Here is a 21916-nt window from a genome sequence, read left to right on the forward strand (position 1 = left end):
ATTAAAGAAAAGCTCAGAGCTGGGCGTGATGGTGCATGCCTTTAATCCCATCACTCAAGAGCTAGAGGTAGGAGGGATCTCTGAGTTCAAGACCAGCCTAGTCTACAGAGTTTTCCTCTATAAGAATGACCGTTGTCATGATATCTCTTCACAGCAACAGAAACCCTAACTAAGACAGCTGGGAAGAGTGAATATTGTAAGGAAGACATTTCTTTCTGTATGATCTCTGTTGACACTATTTTATTATAAAAATACTAGTAAGGATTTTGTGGGCATTTATAAGCTAATTCCAAATTTTAAGCTGAAATGAAAAGATCCAAGAATATCAAACCCATTCTCCCAGAAGAACAAGAAAGTTTGACAGTGAACACCAGTGCTTAATGAAGCAGCATCAAATGAAATAGCATTTAAAAGTTACAGCATCTGGAGAAAAAAGTCAAACAGACCAATGGGAGAGAACGCAGACTCCAGCAACAGACACCACCTGGTTCCTACATGCTACTGCAGCATCACTAGGAGGGATTGGTCTTTGTAATAACCAGGACAGACTGGATCAGCTAGACATCCAGAGGAGGGGGCAGGGATGGGGACTGACTGCCAAACCAGACTATGAACAGAAAATAAGTTCTAGGTGATTCACAGAAATAAATGCCAAAGTTAAAACAACAATAAAGGCTTTGGAAGATGAAATGAAAAGGGAGCTGTGGGCCAGCAAGATGGCTCAAGGGTAAAGGGGCTTGCTGACAAGCCTAATGAACTGAGTTCAGTCCCCAGGACCCATGTGGTGGAAGGAGAGAACTGTTCCGTGACCTCCACACATACACTGTGGCACAAGTGTACAACACACACACACAACCAAATAAATGTAAAACGAGAGAAGGGTGGAGGGAAGAACTGGACTTCATGACCATGAGACACTCCTGCTCATCACTATCAAAGGACCAGGAAGGGAGAAAACGGGTGCTGGAGAAGACATAGTAACAGTCACATGTGAGCAGAGACTGCCACCAGAACAAACTCCGAATAAACTGATAGGAAAAAGAGCCTTATCTTAAAGGCAGGCTCAGGCCTGAAGCAGTGTTTTACGAGAGAATACTTCCAAATGGCTACTTGAGTATGAAAATGTACAAACAAATGTCACAATGTGCTACCTCTAACACATCCATTATAGTGACTACAATTTTATATATTTTTAATTGATTCTCTGAGAATTCCATACATTGTATTTTGACCAAATTCAGCCTCTCTCCTAACTCCTTCAAGGCCCATACCCCATTTCATATCCACTCAATTTTCTGTCTTCATTTTTCATAAAACCCATTGAGTCCAATTAGTGCTATCCATATACGCGAGTATGTGATCATCTGATGGGAACTGTGCTGGACCTACAAGGACCACACCCTTATAGAAAGCTAACTCTCCCTCCCCTGACCATAGCTGCTCAGCATACGTGAGACTTGGGGAGCACCTCCCCCCTGGGATTTGTCTTGCCTGGGCTTGCACGGGTCTTACCCATCCTGTCACAACCACTGTTTGAGTTCCTAGTGCAACTGCCCTGCCATGTCTAAGACCATTCACTGTAAGAGCCAGGGGTGACAGATGGCTGCTACAAGGAAACCCTGGGAAACTTGCACATAGGTCAATGCCACCGCATTCTTTCACCAGAATGGACATTACTGGAGTTACTTTCCTCACTCCTGTGCTACAACCAAACAAAACTGACAAAAAGCAACTCATCAGAGGTCCATTTGGCTCACGGTTTCGGGAGCTATAGCCTATCGTGGCAGGAAGGTGGTAGAGCTCTGTGGAAGAGTGACGCGCGGCAGCTCATGGGAAAAGATAGTGAAGGAAGCAGAGCCACTGTAAACTTGAAGGCCCATGCCTCAGTGATCCCCTTCTTCCAGTGTGGCCCTTCTCCTTAGGGGCTCCATTACCCCTAAAACACCAGCAGCAGCAGGGACCAAGTATTCAAACACATGAGCCTGGGAAACACGCTTTGCGCTCAGATCATAATGGACTCATATCTATATTTCAGGTGTGCTTTTTCAAATCTCTAAATACGTATTTAATATATTTGAGAATATTCATTCTGGTCTTAATCATATTAGTAAAAAAAAAAAAGTAAGTCTAGATAGTCACCCCTATGTCTGTCACTAGAATGGACCCACAAATGATGGCACAGAGAACGAGCCAATAATGAGCCACCATAAAGCACAGCATGACTGTTGCTCACAGGTGTAATGTGAAGCCACAGAGAAAGTGGAATGTACTGCATTACTGTGCTCACCTGAAGCACAAAAATACCTAGAACAGATCTAGTTTCCTAAAAGACATCCTAGTAGTAACCTTTGGACTCTATAAAGTTAAGGTGTTCTATGAGCTGCTAACTCGTGTGCTAATCTGGATGAAAACAACTCAAAACTACACACGTAAGATTTATATATGTTACCATAAGATGTCACTGGGCTGTAGTTACAACACTGCTCCTGGAGAGATGTGAATAAATGTCTTCTCACTCAAGCTAGGAAACCAAGTACAGAACAAAATCATGATACCAAAGTCCAACGTGGTAAACCCGAGACTTTATTGGGTTACTTACAGGAGCAGCCCAAAGGCAGATCTATCAGCAAAACCAATCCCAGCCTGGACGAGAGCTCACAAAAAGCTGGGCCTCAGAGCACACTGCACAGCCTGCAGGCAACTCAACAGAAAAGAGTGTCTCCCCGCCTCCTTCAGCGCCCTAGCTGCTTATATAACCTCAGGAGGGAGAGGTCTTGTAAATCGGGTGTTTCAGAGACTTCCAGAGAGGCTTGAAGAGCTTCCTGTTTCAGTTCACAGGCAATGGCTGCACAACACTCACATGACATTTCAACCGAGGTTTTGTTTCTTCTTTGGAAAGCTTTCATAGGAACAAAACAATCTATTAAAGGTATAAATTAAGTCTTAGAAATCATTTCCTGTGGGAAAGGACAATATCCATTATATTCTACTACAACCATAGAGTCCAGTTAAATGTCTTGGATATAACATGTATTTGAAGAGGTATTTGAAGATTCATAGAGGGCTGGAGAAATGGTTTGGCAGTTAAGAGCACTTGCTGCTCTTGCAGATGTCCCAAGTTCAGTTCTCAGTATTCACATGGGCTCCCAACTGTCTTCAATTCCAATTCCAGGGAATCTAATCCCCTCCTCTGACTTCCACAGGCTCTTCCATGAATGTGTGCACATAAATACACTCAGGCACATACACATTAAATAAATATTTTTTAAATTCATTGTGTGTGTTTGTGTGTGTGTGTGTGTGCTAAATTCTCAAAGAGTAAATTAAAAATGTTACAATTAGCTGGGCATGTGGCACAGGCCTTTAATCTCAGTACACAGAGGCAGATGAATCTCTATGAGTTGAAGGCCAGCCTGGTCTACATACTGACTTCCAGGCCAGCCAGGGCTACATAATGAGACCCTGTCTTAAAAAAACATATATATTCTTATAATCTTATAAAAATCAAGAGTAAATTGGACCTCATGACATATACCTGCAATCCCCACACTCAGGGGCCTTAGACAGGAAAGTCACTAACTAGTTCAAGGGTAGCCTGGGCTACATAATGAGTTTCAGACTAATCTAGGATAAATAGCAAGACTTTCTGAAAAAGAAGAAAAGGAAAGAAGTGAGGAAAGGAGAGAAAAAAAGGGAGGAGGAATAGAGTCACAAAAATAATTAATTTGAATAGAGTTTATATTTCTACCACTATAAACATAAAAAGTTTCAGCCAGCATTTTATTGATCTCATTAATTTTCTCTTGGGTAAAATAGAAAAATGTATGCTAGCATATTATATAGAAGTGTGGGCTGATTTGGCATGGACCTTAATGGAAATCTTACCCAGATGGCCATGGCTGCTAGTCTCAGATACTTTTCAGTTGAAAGTCTTATTAGTAACTATGTGGGAGCTGTTTTGAAATATACATGAAGAAAGAAGCATTGGACTACACCAGTAGCAGCCTACCCACTCCTGACACACCACAGACAGAGACTAGACCTTAGCAAATAGAACAACATGACATCCATGCCCTCCTTTCCTCTGCGGCTGCGATAAAACACCCTGGCCAAAAGCAACTTAGGTAAGAAGTGTTAATTTCAACGTAGAGCTCCAGGTTAGTCAGTCCACCATTGAAGGAAGTCAAGACAAGAGCTTGGAGACAGACCTGCTTGCCATTCCACACAGCATTCCCCACCACCAAAGAAGTTCAGCAGGAACCACAGAGGATGCTGCCTGCAGACACACAAACAGGCTTAGGCTCAGCTAGCTTTCTCTTCTTCAGTTTCTTTCTTCAGAGACTTAAAGTTCTTGTCATACAGGTCTTTCACTTGCTTAGTTAGAGTTACCCCAAGGTATTTTATATCATTCGTAGCTATTGTAAAGGGTGATATTTCTCTGATTTATTTCTCGGCCTATTTATCATTTGTGTATAGAAGGGCTACTGATTTTTTTTTTTTTAGTTAATCTTGTATCTTGCCACATTACTGAAGGTGTTTATCAGTTGTAGGAGTTCCCTGGTAGAATTTTTGGGGTCACTTATGTAGACTATCATATCATCTGCAAATAGTGAAAGTTTGACTTCTTCCTTTCTAATTTGTATCCCCTTGATCTCCTTTTGTTGTCATTACTTTCAGCTAGCTTTCTCATACAGCTCAAGACCACCTGGCTAGAGAATGTTGCTGCCCACAGTGGCCTGGACCTTCTTACACCAGTTAACAATCAAGACAATCCCCCACAGACATACCCACAGGCCAATCTGATCTAGGCAATTCCATGATTCAGGGTCTTCTCTCAGATGATTCTACCTTGTATCAAGCTGACATTTAAAACTAACCAGCACACCAGAGAGCCATGGTCTTATTTAGCCATATAGATCAACACTAGACAGTGAAAATATTAGCCAGATAGGTCATCAATCCTGTGTCCACTGCATGCACAAAAACTGGAACAACCACAAAGCTCATCATGAAAGCCAATAGAAATTAATACCCCCAAACTTAGCAATTAGCACCCAAATAAAAACCACAGGCACAGCCTATAATTTATCCTCACTTATCTTTCTCTCACTTCACCCCCATGATTAAATGTTATACTCTCAATAGATTCCCGTCCACAGCATAGAAGGACCTTATCAAAAACACTTCAGCAATAATTTTCCCTGCCCATAAAAAGAGACTGAATTTATCCAACCTAAAAATAGAGCATATTTCCACAATATCAGGCCCCTTCTTGGAAGCTCTGCTGCTCAGGTATGCAAAGTTCTTGACTCCTGGTGGTATGAACAGCAAGCAAAAGAGGATGCCATCATTCATCTCTCTGACGCCAAGATTTGTGAGTTCTTTTTTATTTCCTTTCCAGATTCTGTTTGGGTCAGATTTTACTAGGTTCCATTATTCAGGCTCCAGGCAGTCCATTGTCATTGTTAGCAGGAAGATTTAACATCCATTTCTGCACCCTCCTGAGTCCTCACATGATCTTATGCCGCCACTTTGTACCAAACAGCCAGGAACAGAGCGGGGAGAGTGGCGTTCACTTGCTAAGCCTTACAGTGCAGCTGCATAAAGTGTGACCCAGAGAACCACATGTGCCACTCTCAAGTGACACTCAACTCCTCGTCTGAGGCCTCCAAAGCAGTATGAACATGTATACATGTAGAAGCCAGAGGTCACCATTGATTATCTCTCTCATTCACTTTCCTTATTCTGGGGGGACAGGGTCTCTCACTGAATCTGGAGCTCTCTGGTTTGGCTAGATTGGCTGGCCACCAAGACCAGAGATGCCCCTGTCTCCACCTCCCTAGCACTGGGATTACAGGCACATGCTACTGCAGCCAGCTTTCCCACGTGGGTTCTAAGACACCAGACTTGGATCCTCGAGCCTTCACAGCAAGTACTTTACCAGCCGCGCCATTTCCCCGGCCTCCGGAGCAACACGTCGTTTGCTGTGACATTTGCCACGGTTCTCGTTCTGCTAAGCATGTGAGAATCTCACGTGACATTTTGTTCTCTAGAAAACAGCCTAGGCAGGACTCAAACAGGAAATGCGTCCCAGGAGACATGGCCATGGCTCATCACTCTGCAATGCAAACACTGGAAGGCCACCCTCTCACCACGTCTCTGTGCCCAAGTGTTACTATGCACACATTTTCCCCTCATCACCTTTACCAGGTGAGCAGATGGCAGAGTCTCACTGCGGCTGGCAGTGAGGAAGAGGCCGGTGAGGACTGTGGTCCCACCCCTCCCTTCTCTCCATCTGATTCTCAGTCCTCTCTCGCCAACTTTTACACAGGAGCAGTTCGAGTTCTTCCAAGAGGAGAACTGGGTGTGTGGGCTTGGTCAGCCTGAGCTGCGGCTCATCCTTAGAGGTATTCTGCCCCATGGTGTAGAAGCTTGACTTTCCCCTTCTGTCACTGGGTAAAGGAAGTTCGTAACAAGATACAGGATAGGGACGGGGGGACATGGCTCCACAGGTGTGACCATGTGCCATGCAAATAGTAGAGCCTCCCCACAAGGCTTGGGGGACACCAAGGAGGAGAGGAAGGAAAATGGTATAAGAACCAGAGGATGGCAAAGAATGCTGTAAAATGCCGTCTTCCAGACGTGACCAGGCCGCTGCACGCATGCGCTCATGGCAGCTGTGGCTATGGGCACAGGATCAAAGCCAGTCAACAAGCCAGCATGGAGAGGGGAAGGGATCATGAGACCCCAGCTCTAGTTGAAGAGCTACTGGAAGTTGATGGTGGCTGGGGTGGGGGGGGAGTCATTTATCTTCAGAGGTGTAGCTGCTGGTACATTGCCCAAGGTCAGGTGGGTGGCCCCACCCAAGTCCAGGCAGGCAGCAACATTTCTTTTTAAAAAGAAGAGGAGGCAGTTATACAGGGGTGGATATCACCAAGATACACTGCATACATATATGAACTTGTCAAAAAAAACAATTTTAAAAATATTAGTTTTTTTTAAAGTTCTCTAGAAGACACAGGATTGGGGGCTAAGAAAATGTGTCAGTGGATAAGAGCACTTGCTGTGCAGGCATGAAGAACTGAATTCAAATGCCCAGCACCTCACACAAAAAGCTGGGCATAGCTACAAAGGCTATGTTACTCCAGTAAGGGCATAGAGAAGTGGGTCCTGGGAGCTCATTGGCCAGCTGGTCTAGCTAAATGGTGAGCGTCCAGTTCAATAAGAGAGTCTGCCTTAAAAGAATAAAGCAGGGGCTAGAGAGATGGCTCAGGGGTGGAGAGCACTGGCTGCTCTTCCAGAGGACCCAAGTTCAATTCCCAGCATCCACATGGCAGCTCACAACTGTCTGTGACTCCAATTGCAGGGAACCTGACACCCTTACACAGACATACACGCAGGCAAGACACCAACACACATCAAAATAAATAAATGTTTAAAAAAAGAAGAGAAGAAGAAGGCGGCAGAGAGGAATAGAGGAAGACATGTGACATCTTCCTCTAGTCTCCACATGTGCACACAGGGATGCCTGCAACTACATACATGTGCATGTGATACACATACATGCACACACACACACACACACACATAAATACAGGATGGATAGTTTTCATTGACATGTAGATGTAGTTACATATACAAATGCTACATATACATTCAGGCAAGGTAAGACTGTACCCCATCTGACACAGCCAGTTGGTAACATTTTGTCCAGTTGTGTCTTTGACACATGGAATGCCTGTAGTATAGTTAGTCTCAGGCAGATTATTGTGTAATATTATTATATAATATTTTATTATATTGTATAATAATAGCCACCTCAAAATAAGATTCCCAGGCTGGGGAGACGGCTCAGTAAAGCACCTGACACACAAGCATGAGGGCTGAGTTCCTTGTAAGAATAAGCACGGTGATTCACACTTGTGATCCCAGCATTGGAGGGGCAGAGGCGGGCAGATGCCTGGGGCTCACTGACAGTCATCCCAGCCTCATCAATAAGCACCAGGTCCCACTGAAAGATTTTGGCTCAAAAAAAAAAAAAAAGAAAGAAAGAAAGAAAAGTGGACCACTCGAGGAAAAACACTTGAGGTTGACCTCTGGCCTCCACACAGATGTGTACACATACATGAATGTACCGCTGAGCCTGCATACACAAACATGCATGTACACCTACACCCACACATACACAACACAAAAAGAGAGCTAGGAGTTATTCCTCTTGGGAAAGCCTGATAGGCACTGATTTGGGACAGTAATGATGCTGCAATCCATGCTTTGTCATTGACTCCAGACACTCACTTTCAGATCACTGATAGGTGGTGGTGTGGTTTAGATGTGAAATACCCCATAGGCCCACACCTGGTGGTACTGTTTGAGAAGGTTAAGGAACCTTTAGGAGGTAGAGTCTCCTGGAGGAAGTAGGTCACTGGGGGCAGGCCTTGATGCTTTATCGCCCAGTCTGGCTTCCTGTCTCACTGCTTCCTAACTGTGGGTGGACTGCAGAAAAACTTGTAAGGCATTTTCTTAATTAGGGATTGATGGGAGAGGGCCCAGCCCATGGTGGTCCTAGATTCTATTAAAAAGCAGGTTGAGCAAGCCAGGGACCAGGCCAGTAAGCAGCACCCCTCCATGGCCTCTGCATCCACTCCTGTCTCCAGGTTCCTGTCTTGTTTGAGTTCCTGTCCTGACTTCCTTCAGTGATGAACAGTGAAATGGAAGTGTAAGCTGAATAAGCCCTTTCCTCCCCAACTTGCTTTTTGGCCATGGTCTCTCATGGCAGCTATAGTGATCCTAACTAAGACACTGACCATGAGGTTTTGCTTCCCTTGCCCTCCTGTACACACCTGTCTCAACACAGGCCCAGAAGCAATGGGTCCAATGGATCACGGAGTAAAACCTCCGGAAACTGTAAGCCAAAGCAAAGCCCTCCTCTTCATAAATGTATTATGTGGGTTATTTGTTACAGGGAAGGAAAGAGGACTAGTACAACCCTTTTTTACACCTTTCTTTTTCTTCCTCTTCCTCATGCCCTGTAGGGAGAGAGGCCTGATGTCATTGCCACAATATCAACACTATGACTCCATATGCATGTATACACACAAACACACACAAAAAAAAATAATTTTTTTAAGTAAAGCATAAAGTTCACTTTCAAACTTTGTGCTCTAACAAAGCAAAATAGACCAAGTATCGTAAATAACAGACATTTATGATCTCACAATGTGAAAAGGCCAAAGCCCACAACCAGGATATTAATATAAGGTTGACTCCTCCTATAGACAGGAAAGATCTGTCCCAGATGCCCCCACACCTTAGCTCCTAGAAGCCTCAGTGGTTCTTAGCAGGTAGTCACATTACTGCGATCTGTACAGCTGCTTTCCATGTCTTCCCATCATCCCTCTGAGGTGGATCCGTCCTCCAGGCCCCTCTCGTGAGAGCACTGTTCATGTGGGACTGGGCCTACTGCGGCAACCTCACTTCAACTTGATTATCTCTATGAAGACCGCCCTTCCAAATATGGTCACCTTCTGGATGCCAGTGGTGTCAACATGTCTTTCCAGGGGGAAAATTCGGTCCATAAGAACCTTCCAAAGCAACCCAAAACCTACTGGCTCCCCATAAAACTTTCTTGGTTTCAAGTCAACCTCACCCCATTATTTAAGCCTTCTGAGCTCATCTGTGTCTTCCTCCTGGCCTTATATCTAATCAGCTACCTGTCTATTCTCAGCAGGGTCCCTTCAGCATGCCCACAAACACCACCCCAATGTAGACCTTAGTTAGCCAGCACCAACTCTGGGATGGAAATCTCCTCATAGGCTTTAGCATTGGGCTGTGCTCTCACTGTTCCAATTTATCTTATAAACTGCTGCTTCACCAGTCTTCCTAACAGACAGGTCTGACTCACGTCCCTCCCTCCAGAGGGAAGGAAAGGACAAGTGACTCCAAGGCCCTTCTTGCCTTACATATAGAATTCAAGCCCCTGACCTTGGTCTCAAGGCTCCCGTCCCTTCTGCAACTGCCACGGCCCACACTATCACTCTGTCTGTTTCCCAAACATGCCCCTTTATGTTTCCTGCCTATTCCATCAGAGCTCTGCCAAGGAGCGAGTGGGCACTCTCGTGGGATTAACTGGAAATAGTCTAATGAAAGGATCACTTGCCAAGGACTGGGCTGGAAGCAAGGGACCGAATCAAACAGAGAGGATGGGTCATGTAGTGATCAGCAACGGCCTTCCTGAGCTGCAAGGGGGGAGGTCGTGTTCCCAACACCCACAGGCAGAAGTCTGAAGGGCACAGAGCAGGGCAAAATGAGGTGTTCCTGGGGAGGAGGAAGCCAAAAAGACAGCCATATGGCCCCTGTTCATGTTCTCCTCACCCAAACTCACCAAATCCCACCCCTGTAGAGGCACACTGGTGATATGAAAGGTCAGCTCTCCAACACGGTAACCAGCTGACTCAAACAAATACAAAATGAACACATGGCCAAGGCTTCACTTCTTCAGTGAGAGGACTAGGATGGTGTCCAGCAGCTTGGAAGGAGAACTCAAGAGACACTCAGCAAGCACAGAAGCCCACCAGGCCACCAATGCACTCAGCAAGCACACCCCCAAATGCAATCTGCAGTTCCGAGGGTGAGCAGGCGCAGGTTCAAGAGACAGAGGACTGGTGAGGCCCATGGTGTGTCCCCCAAAGTCTGAGTTTTCAGAACTGTTACTACAACTTCAAGGAGCTTTAAAGAACTCAGAGGCCAATAAAAGGCAGAGAGAACCCTAAGGGATGAGTGGAACGGAGAGAACCCTAAGGGATGAGTGGAGTGGAGAGCCCAGTCACCATTCCTCACTAGTCATCCATGTCAGTCTCTGGCAAGTTTCAGACAGAGGGAGAGAGAGGGATAGAGGAAAGAGAAGATAGGAAAGAAAGAAGAGAAAAGGGAAAGAGGAAGGAGGAAGAGAGAAGATTTTGGCCTCCGGAAGAACCTAGCTCACCAACATCACTCACTCATAAATTGCCCTTGAGCAAGTCATCTCACCCCTCTGTCACTCGGTTTCCTAATGTGTAGATGTGCAATTAATGGCTTTATAGACTAAATGAATTGTTCCAGGAATCAAATGAATTATGGCTCTCCTGTCTGAGCTGAATAAATGGACCCAACATCTTTGTCCTTCCATTTCCCTTCATGATCAAATTGTAGGGTTGGACTAGGATCCCTGAAGCTCCTTCTCAGCCTGAAAATTCTTAACTGGAGATCCTGTCTTCCCCATGAAGCCTTGGAGAGCACATACAACATCAGATCTCCCTCTCTCCTCACCAGCCTTTCCTGTTAAGAGTATCTGTTCTCAATCTCCATTCCTAGTGTTCTTCAAAGTAGAACATTCGATTTCCCCTTCTTCTCCATCCCTCCCAACAGAGACAGTACAAGCTCTCTCAAGGAAGGAATGATGGCCGAGGTATTTGTGTCTAAGCACTGGGTACCGTGTCCTACACATGGCAGCCAGTCAGCCAGTACCTCATGCGTGATAAACAGTGCCAGCACAGCCCTCTCTTCCCCTTCACACATCTGCTGTCCTCTTCTGTGGAAGGCAGACTCCAAAGGGACAACTTCTTCTGGCACCCCTGGGTGACTCAGTCTCTCACGACAAGAACAAGAGGTTCACACACTAAAAAATGACCCATCTTCAGAAGACAGCGCTGCTCTAGAGTGTCTCAAAGAGGACAAGAGTGGGACTGAGAACTCAAGGTTCTCTGAGAATCACCAAAGACATTCAAAGGGCAGCTTTCCATTGTCTGTGACTCAACCTGAAATGCTCTCTTGACATTCCCATGACCCAACAGGACTTGTGAGCCTGTCATAATGCCCAGTGTGGATTTATCCTTGGAGACACATGTCAAGAGTGTCCTGGGCACAGGAAAGCAATCTCTGTCGTTGTCATATTTGATGTGAAATGCAGTATGCTTTTACTGTCACTGATGCCACCTGTTAAAGATCATGGCCACGCTCATCGCCTCTTTACCTCTGTCCCCCATGACAGCACACAGGGCACAGTCCTCACAAACAGAACTTGTGGCTCCAGCTTCTATGTGTACAAGGCCCAATTGTTTCATCATTTCTGCTCTGCATGACCTATGTCTTCTCATAGCTTCACAGCCCTTCATAGGTTCCTGGCACGCTGCCATGAACAAAGCACGCTCTAAGTACGTGCTCCCTGTATTAGTGACTTCTGTGTCACTGGAACCAAATTACCAGATACAAACAGCTTAAGGGAGTTTCTGTCCATCAAAGCCCGAAAGATGTGGGAGAGTGGCAGAAGAGTCACATCATGACGACCAAGAAACAGAGACGAGGAGAAGCCAGGCTATGCTACGGTTTTCAAAGGTCTACCTGTAGGCACCCTCTTCTGCCAACTAAGCCCACATGCTGAAGGGCCCCGTCCCCACGCTGTCACCATGTAGGGAACAAGCATTCAAAACATGAGCCTGTGAAGACATTTCCGACTCAAGCTATAGCCCTGCTGAATAAAAGCACCTAACACACTTCGAAGAAATTACCCCTCTCTGTGTTTATTATCCAGCTTTGTCTCAGAGTAAGAACAAGTCTACAAACATTAAACAATGTCCTACTGTGCGGTAGACACCCTCACCAAGTGTCTGGAGTGCAAAATATGCCCATTTGATAATGTTGACGATATTTCTAAAGAGAGGAAGAGGCGCTGGAGATATAGCTCGGGCATGAGAACTGAGTTGGATTCCCCAGAACTAAGTGTCATGTTATATATTTGTGATCCCACTGCTGGAGAGGCAGAGATAGGAAGATCCCTGGGCCTTACCAGCCAGCCAGCCAGCTTAGCCTAGTCAGCAAGCCCCAGATCTCACTGAGAGACCCTGTCTCAGTAAGCGATATGGATGGCTCCTGAAGACTGACATGTGAAGTTGAGCTCTGACCTAGACACACACACACACACACACACACACACACACACACACACACACACACACGTAACCACATGCATGCGTATATATACACACATGGACATGCAACCACATACATATATGTATACAGGCACACATGGGAGAGAGGAAAGCAGGAGCCAAGTCCTCCTGTCATTTTCTGTTGACCTGGGGGCGGGGAGCGGGGCAGTGAGGGCTCTGGAATGGCCACCTGGAGCTACAACCCTATGTCCAACCCTTGTAGCTTCCAATCCTGGCTGACGGCTTGACTTCTTTGTACCAAACTCTGAGCGACTCAGTAAGAATTTCATGAGAAAATACGCACGCAATACCTGAGAGTCCTACAGTAGACGGCACGTGCAGACAGGCATACCGGAAATAAAACAGGCAACAACAGCAGGTGGGGAATACCCTAAGACGGTGGGAGCCCCTGACTGAGCACATCAGACAGGTAGGCAGGTATTCCTCCAGGCTGATACTGTATGTGAGACCAGGGGAACTTCCAAACCAGTGTCTAGAACTGTTCAGATGTGTCCTGAACAACCTCACACGAGCACGTGGACACTGTGTCCCCAACACTGATGTCACCTCTGGCCCCACAGCTATTGGGATGGTGGCCCTCATATGAACACGTTGACACTGTCCCCAACACTGATGTCACCTCTGGCCCTGCCACTATCAGAATGGTGTCCCTCACACAAGCATGTGAACACTGTGTTCTCAGCACTGATGCCACCTCTGACCCCACAGCTATCAGAATGGTGTCCCTCACACAAGCACGTGGACACTGTGTCCTCAACACTGATGTCACCTTTGGCCCTGCTGCTATCAGAATGGTGTCCCTCATATGAACACGTGGACACTGTGTCCCCAACACTGATGTCACCTCTGGCCCTGCCACTATCAGAATGATGTCCCTCACACAAGCACGTGGACACTGTGTCCTCAACACTGATGTCACCTTTGGCCCTGCCACTATCAGAATGGTGTCCCTCACACAAGCATGTGGACACTGTGTCCCCAACACTGATGTCACCTCTGGCCCCACAGCTATTAGGATGGTGTCCCTTATACCATGCTCACCTCCTCTGTCCTCATTTCAGACTTTCACCCACCAAACTTTCTACTCCCTGTCTCTAAAGGGATCTCACCACCACTAGAGTACTCTTCTACAGGTGAACACATTTGAGTGACTCTCACCATGGAGGAAGGTGCCTATTGGCCTACTTCCCTGGCTATTGCAAATGCCATAGATTTCCCTCAAACCTGTCCTTGATAGCTAACACAATGTTAAGCATCAGAGGAAACTAAAATGTATGAAACAGATTGGGGGTTGGGGGGATGGTCAGAGAGCAAACTCAACATTAGCTGGAGTGATGCCATAAAATTCTTTATAGGATGGAAACAGTAAAACAAAGTATGAACATGAACGGGAAGATCATAAGAGGTCATGGCTGAAGGGGAGAAGTGAGTCTGGGTGGGACAGGACTCTGAACTGAGGGCTGGGGATAAAACCTTCATTAAAGGGCTAGGAGGAGTCAAAAGGGCCGGGCACATTTGTTAGGGTGAAAAATAATGAAGGTTGGAACACAAGGTGCTGATGCTCTGATCTTTTATGTTCCCTTCAAATTCATGTTGAAATCCCAGCCCTCAAAATGATAGTCTCAATAGGTGGGGCCTCCAGAAGGAAACTGGATGGCCTCCCTTGCAAGTAAGGTCAGTGCCCTTATGGAAAAGGAGCACACAGAAATCCTGCCCAGCTCTAGCCCTCAGGAATGAATGGAGACGTGGTTACATTTCCCCCCCAAAGATCTCAGATTTTGAGACACACATAAACTCATGAAAGCAGAAGAGACACCAAAGAAAGAACAGAATGGAGTCTGGGGATAACCAAACACAAAGTTGGAGTGAACCCCCAAAAGCACACTCAAAAATACATAAAACATCATAGAACATGTCCTGCTTCCCTGACCACATGAAGTAGCTTCAAAACAGAGGATCAGGTCTACAGCTCCTAAGCAGGGTCTCGGAGGACAGAAGAAGAGGGGAGGTTAGGTTTGGGAAGCAGGGGTTCCCAGCAAGTTTAGGAACAAGGAGAAGAAGTTAGGGGGTCACAAAGGAAGGTGACGACCAGGAGCAGAGGCCACATCTAGAGGAGTTGAACAGCAAAGTAAGGCATCAGGGTCAAACCAAAAGGAGAAAAATCCAATGAGGGAGGGATTCATAGGCTATGAGAAAAACCAAAAGGAGACATGGAGAGGGGACCAGCAGCAAAGAAGGATGGAGTAGCAGTTCCTGACCCAGGGTTTAGGGTGCATGAGAGCCGTGGCTCAGAAAGAACAGAGGCCGTCCTTTCCGACGCAGGAGGGAGAAGGCAGGCGTGGGCAGGGATACTGTGAAGGTCAAGATAAGGACAGAAAGAGTGTCAGGCAGATGTGCAGCACCTAGAGCAAAGCTTCAGAGATTGCCACCTATTTCTGTACCATTTTGAGACTTTAACCTGGACTGTGACACCCACTAAGCCAAGTTCCTTGGGCGCAGTAAGCTTGAGTTTCATTGTCCGTAAGACCGGGGAAGATGAGGGCGGAGTGGGAACTGTTTCCTAACTGTCTCAACCTACCCGGGACCAAAGATGGTCTGTGTGTTGTTTCTTTCTTTGAACAGTCCCCTGCTAGCTTCTAAATCTTTTATATGTATAATAAAAAAGAAACCTTTCTCTACTTCTTCTAAATGTTTCCTCAGCACCCAAGATCCTGGTGTGTACGCAGGAGGTGCTCAGCTAATGAGTTTCTGAATCAACAGAATTTCCCCTGGGTCTTCGGGTCCAAAGGCATGTCTTGTCATCCCTCCCTCTCATCAAGACACTATCTGCAGCCACCCAGGTGCCGCACGCTGTCATCTTTCCTCTAGTAAGTCAGTCTAGATTTTAAAACAAAAAATAAAATTTATCTAAAGCCAAAGTACAAATAAGGCAGAATGTCAAATAAATTAGTATCCTGGGGGCTGCAGAGCCTGCCCTTCCTACAAAGGGTAAGCACTGATTTCTAAGTTTTGTTTTGTTTTTGTTTTAAAATCTAATGACTTATCCTGGGCAATGAGGATGGAGTTCCCATCAGTTCCTTGAGAAAGTACCATGGTGCACTTTTTTTTACCTCAAGCTTTCTGCAGTTTTGTGATCAAGGAAGCAAAAAGCACAAATGTCCACAGCTTGCTAGATCCTCTCCCATGGACACTCCAGAAGCTGAAGAAAGAGCCAGGGGTCCCTAACTGCTGGGAGGCACTGTTTTCACACTAGCAATCTTCCTGCCCCTCCACAAACCAGGGCCAAACATCGCCTGCATAGCACTGATCACTGACCTCAAGGTTTCTTTTCACTGCTATGAACTGATGAACAATTCCCAAGATGCTCTTTGTCAATATGGGGCAAGATGGGAAAGCACAGGAAGAAATCCTCCCATGGAAGAGCTCCTTCTGCAAAGTAGAATGATCTCTGCATCAAGGACCCAATTTTAAAGTCCCTGTGTGTGCATGATACTGACAACCCGACAGGGTGTATTACTAGAGCAGCTCAGCTATACTTACAACCACAAAAGGAAAGGCAGAAGACTGAGAACTTAACCTCTACCAAGGTCATCTACTAACACGGGTTTTCTTAAGCCAAGGGCATAGCTTATACCTTCTATGAAATTGTACAAGACTGCTTGAGAAAAAGAGTAATGTTAGGCTGGCAAAAGGACTCAGCAGATAATAGTTCCTGCTCCCAAGCCTGGCAACCTGAGTTCGATCCCCAGGACCCACATGATAGAACCGACCTCTTTAAATTGTCCCCTGACCTCCACTAGAACACCAAAGAGCATACACATACACATACACACACACACACACACACACACACACACACACACACACACACACACACACCAAATAAGTAATAAATGGTTACTTTTTAAAAAATGATCTGTGTTTTTAAATACCAAATTACAGTTCATTGCTATGTTGAGAAAGCCATAAAAGTTTTTAAGATAAAAGAAGCCACACATCTCAAATCATGCATGTGTCTGGACATGGTGGGTGAATCCATTAGGTGCTAACAGTTTATTTTATGATAGGATTCATCTGCTCCAAGTGTCGGGCACATCCAAAGTTTACACAGCATCTTCTCAGTCCCTGTAAATATAAACAGATCAGAGGGAGCACATCTCCAGCTGGCAGGGAAACCACCCATCACCTGCTGGGAAGGAATCTTGGCAGACAACAAAACCAGCAACAGTATAATGGAAAGGAGATGGGAAATGGACCGATGGACTAACAGTCCCAAAAGCTCTCACAAACGAAGACATCCTTGATAGCAACAGAAAATACATAACTCATGGAAAGGCTCCCTTAAAGATGTCACCTCTGTGTCCCTGAGTAATCATCTCAGACCTCTTTCAGAAAAGAAAAAGGAAGGAGCTGTGGCTTGTAGAAAGACACATCAATGTGCTGGAATGCAAAATTCAAATCCAATAGACAAGATGATAATCAGTGTATGCTAATCTGATTGTATAAATGTCTGGTCCACTGCACAGTAATGGTGTCCCCATGACTGATTTTTTTTATGTATAATAGCTTTGTCTATTACTACCAGAAAATCCTCAGTTATAACTATTGCCTCAAGATATGCAGAGTGTTAATGCTCCTTGGTACGTGTGCCTTTAAAAAACAAGATGGGGGCTGGCGTATGCTTGCCTGGCATACACAAAGCCCTGGGTTCATTCCCCAGCACCACATCAACCTGTGGTGAGAGTGCAAGCCTGTGATCCCAGCACTCAGGAATGGGAAGCAGAAGGATCAATAGATCAATGTTATCCTCAGCTACAAAGCAAGTTCAAAGCCAGCCTGAGATTTTTTTTTTTTTAATTTAAAGGAAAAAAAAATGAAGCCAGGTATGGTGACTCCTGTAATCCCAGCCCTCTGAAGAGTGGGAATTCTATACCATCCTATGTTACATAGAGAGCCAGCCTAGGCTAGCAAGTGAAAACGTGTATAAATAAATAAATGCCAAATGAAATTACTCATATTGACACATGCACATTTTAAAAATGCTGGGCGGGGTGGGGGATGAGGCTAATGAAGGAATGGCACTCTTGCCTTGGCTAACCTCATTAACATTACTGAACCACCGACATGCTCAGGTTCAAGAATAAAATGGAAAGGATCCAGGGCAGCAGACAGGGGAGCTGGGAAAAGACCTGAAAATTATCATATTAAAATCACAAGCTAAGAAAAAGATGCACTCCTTTAAAATACGAATGGTACACACACACACACACACACCCTGCTCCACAGTGCTACTCCTTCAAGGTCATTTATCATCAGCACAACAACCTACTAATGTTTTATTAAAAGAAGAATCTCAGCCTAGGACTGCCAGACCTTACCCAAGCCTCACTTATCAAAGGTGTTGCTCTGGATGACAGGCAGCTGTTAAGTGGCATAGAGTTAACATGACTTTATATGTGGAAAGAAGAGGGGGAAAAACCCTACAGGCAAGCACAGTCCCTCGGTCCCCCATTAAGCATTCTGATAACAGCATCTCCATAAGCTGGGCTTAACATTTAAGCCTGCAGGGAGCCCTTGAGTGTACAAAACCAGCCAAAATTTCCTAGCTAATTTTAACCCTGTGGAGTCGATTACAAACTGAATTTTAAAGCCATATAGCAACTAAATATATAGTCTGCCTGAAGAAGACATTCTTTAGTTTTGAGGCTATGCCTTGACTCATTAAAAACAAAACAGAACTTCTAGACAATTGTCCACTGAGAAATGCAATAAACTATATGGCTAGAAGGCTTCAAATATCCCCATAAGCAATGTCTTAGTGAAGATGTTCTCTAAAGGTCTGGGGCAGCAGAGTGTGGCTCAGGTCAGTGTTCCCCACTGGAACCAGGTCTGCACTCCCAGCCCTCTCTGGAATGCCCTCTAATGTACAAATGACCCCCCCCCCAAAGGGGCAGGAATGGGCTTCTAATGCCACCCTCCAGATTTTACCCAAACACATCAATATGATTTCACACCTAAAAATTATCTTCTAGTTAGTATTTCAAAATTTTCCCATCTGTGGTGTTTTCCGTGATTATGGAAGGGATTGTACCTGGAAGTGGGGTGTTTAGACTGTTGGGGGAAAAAAATCCCAGGCCCCCCCCCAAAAAAAATTGCAGTTTTAGGTTGAAATCCAGGAATCCCGTCAGGAGGATATTCTTGGGGAAGGAGAGGTGGGGAAAGAAGGGCCGAGATGATGCGGTGAAGGCTAACTGGACTGTTCTAACACAGTCCCTGCGTTTCTTTGGTCCTGGAGGTTCAGTCCAGGTTTGGAGGTGAGCAACCGGCTGGGAAGTATCTGCAGTGTTAAAACAAGTCGGGAGGAAGCAGCAGCGCCAAGAGGCACTTACAGAGAAGGAATCTTATTAGAGTGAGGCCAGTCTTTCCCTGCCTATCACCCAGTGTGGAAATTCCGGGCAGCCACCCTCGCCTTGCGCGCGCACGTACACACACACACACACACACACACACACACACACACACACACACACACACACACACACCTCACTTGCAGGCACGCACTTTGCTGCACTAGGTATTCAACAAGCCAGCGGTTAGAGAACGACAACACACGTTCATGATACCCAGCCTCTGTAAATGCTTTCATGCGGTGCGCACACACTCACACATACGCACACATCAACAACACACACACACACACACACACACACACACACACACTACGGTTCCCATGTGCTCTGCAAGCCGTCGTCACAAAACCACTATGGCACCACGCCGGGAACCATGGGGACCACTGGAGCAAGCCCTTGTGGCATTCGTATCATCCTGACTTGGGGGCATCCTCGGGGCAGCTTCCTCAACCCTGGGCCACTCACTACGTGAGCTATGCCAAGTACGCGGATTGCGATGTCCTCGCTCTGTGACAGCGCGCAGACTCAGCCCCAAAGCCCCAGGGACGGCCGGCGACAGCCGGAGTCCCCACGCTCCGCGCGCCCCACGGACACGCGGCTCTGCACCCTAGCCTGAGGCCGTCAGAGAGGTCCCTGGCCAGTCTGGGTTCCCGCAGCTGGGCAGCACCCGCCCGGGTACCTCCCGCTGGCTCGCCACGCTGTCACCGCACAGGGTCCCCTTGGTTTTCCACACGCGCGCACAGACACGCGTCCTGCCCTTTCCCGGACCGACACGCACGCCTGCACACATGTGCCGATGCGGACCCCTCCAAGCATCCCTGGGGCGCCTCCAGCCCCTCAGCCGGCTGTCACTCTGCGGGCACTCGGCTGGTGGCTACCAGGGCGCCCCTTCCCCTGGGAGGACGCGCGCCCGCGACATGGCACTTACAGTTCTCAAGAACTGGATCTCGTCCTCGCCTTCACCCGCATCGGCCATGGCTCCGCGCTCCTGGCCGGGCGGGCTACGGAGCCCTGCGGAGCCCGGCGACAGCGGCCACTCACGCTGCTGCTTCTGCTTCTGCGGCTTCTCGGGGCGCTCTAGTCACTGCTACCCGGGATGCTCTAGGGGCTCCGGCGGCGGCTGCTCAGGTCGCTGCCCCTGCGGCGGCCACAGCCAGGAGCCGGAGGCGCCCCGGGGCCGCGCTGCTGGTGCTGTGAGCCCGGCGGTCCCCCTGCAGCGCGGCGGAGGCGGGCGAGCGGGGGCGGCCGAGGCGCGGGGCCTCCCTGCGCCGCACGGCGCGGGAGGAGGGCGGCCGGCCTGAAGACGCAGGGAGGAGGCCCCACTGGCCGGCGCGCTCGGCCCCGGCTCCCGCCAGCGAGTGCCTGGAGCCCGCGGAGCTCCGGTAGTGCGGCGGCGGGGGCGGGCTGGGGGCGGGCGGGGAGGAGCTGCCAGCCCCGGCTGCTGCAGGTAATCCGCAGCCCGCTCCTCGGGCCGCCAGCGCCGGGGCCCAGCGCCGCTTACTGGCTGCTCCCGGGATCGGCTGGCGCGTGCCAGAGCGCTCAGCCTTCCCCTGCACCTGCTGCCCTTCCTGACCTCAAGCCCTGCCTGGCGAGGCGCTAATTCCCCGCTGAGGCGCGCTCCAGCTCTCCGCACCAATTGCCAAAGCCCCTCGGATTGCGTGGAAAACTCACCTTCTCCCGGGGTGCACAGAGTGGGGATTCTCTAAGTGTATTCGATATTTTCACTTGGACTCCCTCGGTTCTAGCTAGACATGGTTTCTTAGGTATCGAGTCAGAGTGCACCACGCTCATCACAGATAAATTCTCATCACAGACGATCCATACAAGGGGCATGGTGTGGCTGCACGAGGAGTTTTAACAAAATGTCCAGTAACAGGAGCTGGAGAGATGGCTGAGTAGTTAAGAGCACTCACCATTCTTGTAGAGGACCCAGTTCGGTTCCCAGCATCCACACCAGGCGGCTCACAACCACCTGTAACCCTGGCTCCAGGAGACCCAATGAAACTCTGGCCTGCACGGGCATCTGCATGCACTTGCGCACATAAATTCATGCAGGCACATACACATAAAGACATAGATAGATAGATAGATAGATAGATAGATAGATAGATAGATAGATAGATAGATAGAGAAACTATTCGGCAACAGCACAGCAATCACAGCATTCAACAACAAAATGAGCATCTCGTCAGGCAATGTGGTACAAGACACAAGAGTTCAAGGTCCACCTGCACAAGCAAGGAATTACAATAAACTGGAATGACAAGGACCAATCTGAGTCACTGGGTGGCCCTAAACTCACCCTATAGTATCTGTTATCCTTCCTGGGGGATAAAGTTTGAACATTCCTCCACAAATGTCATACCCAACCCCCTCAATGCTCATTGCAATAACAAACAATCAAATCCCCATATTAAAAATAGCTGTGGGCCGGCTAGATAGCTCAGCTGGTGAAGGCGCTTGCCTCCAATCCCAACAACCTGAGTTCAATCCCAGGGAGCCGCATGGTGGGAAGAAAGA

The 21916-nt window shown here is 47.3% G+C and overlaps 1 protein-coding gene across 1 annotated transcript in view; it reads right to left on the reverse strand.

The window, feature by feature from the left end:
- Ryr2 (ryanodine receptor 2) overlaps nt 1–20516 on the reverse strand; it is a 581527-nt gene extending 561011 nt beyond the window's left edge. The window contains exon 1 of the mRNA XM_076572926.1: nt 20325–20516. Coding sequence (XP_076429041.1) covers nt 20325–20372 — 48 coding nt within the window. The 5' untranslated portion in view covers nt 20373–20516. The remainder of the gene's footprint in view (nt 1–20324) is intronic.
- Nucleotides 20517–21916: the final 1400 nt, after the last annotated feature.

This window comes from Peromyscus maniculatus, chromosome 5 (assembly GCF_049852395.1).
Source record: "Peromyscus maniculatus bairdii isolate BWxNUB_F1_BW_parent chromosome 5, HU_Pman_BW_mat_3.1, whole genome shotgun sequence".
Classification (NCBI taxonomy): domain Eukaryota; kingdom Metazoa; phylum Chordata; class Mammalia; order Rodentia; family Cricetidae; genus Peromyscus; species Peromyscus maniculatus.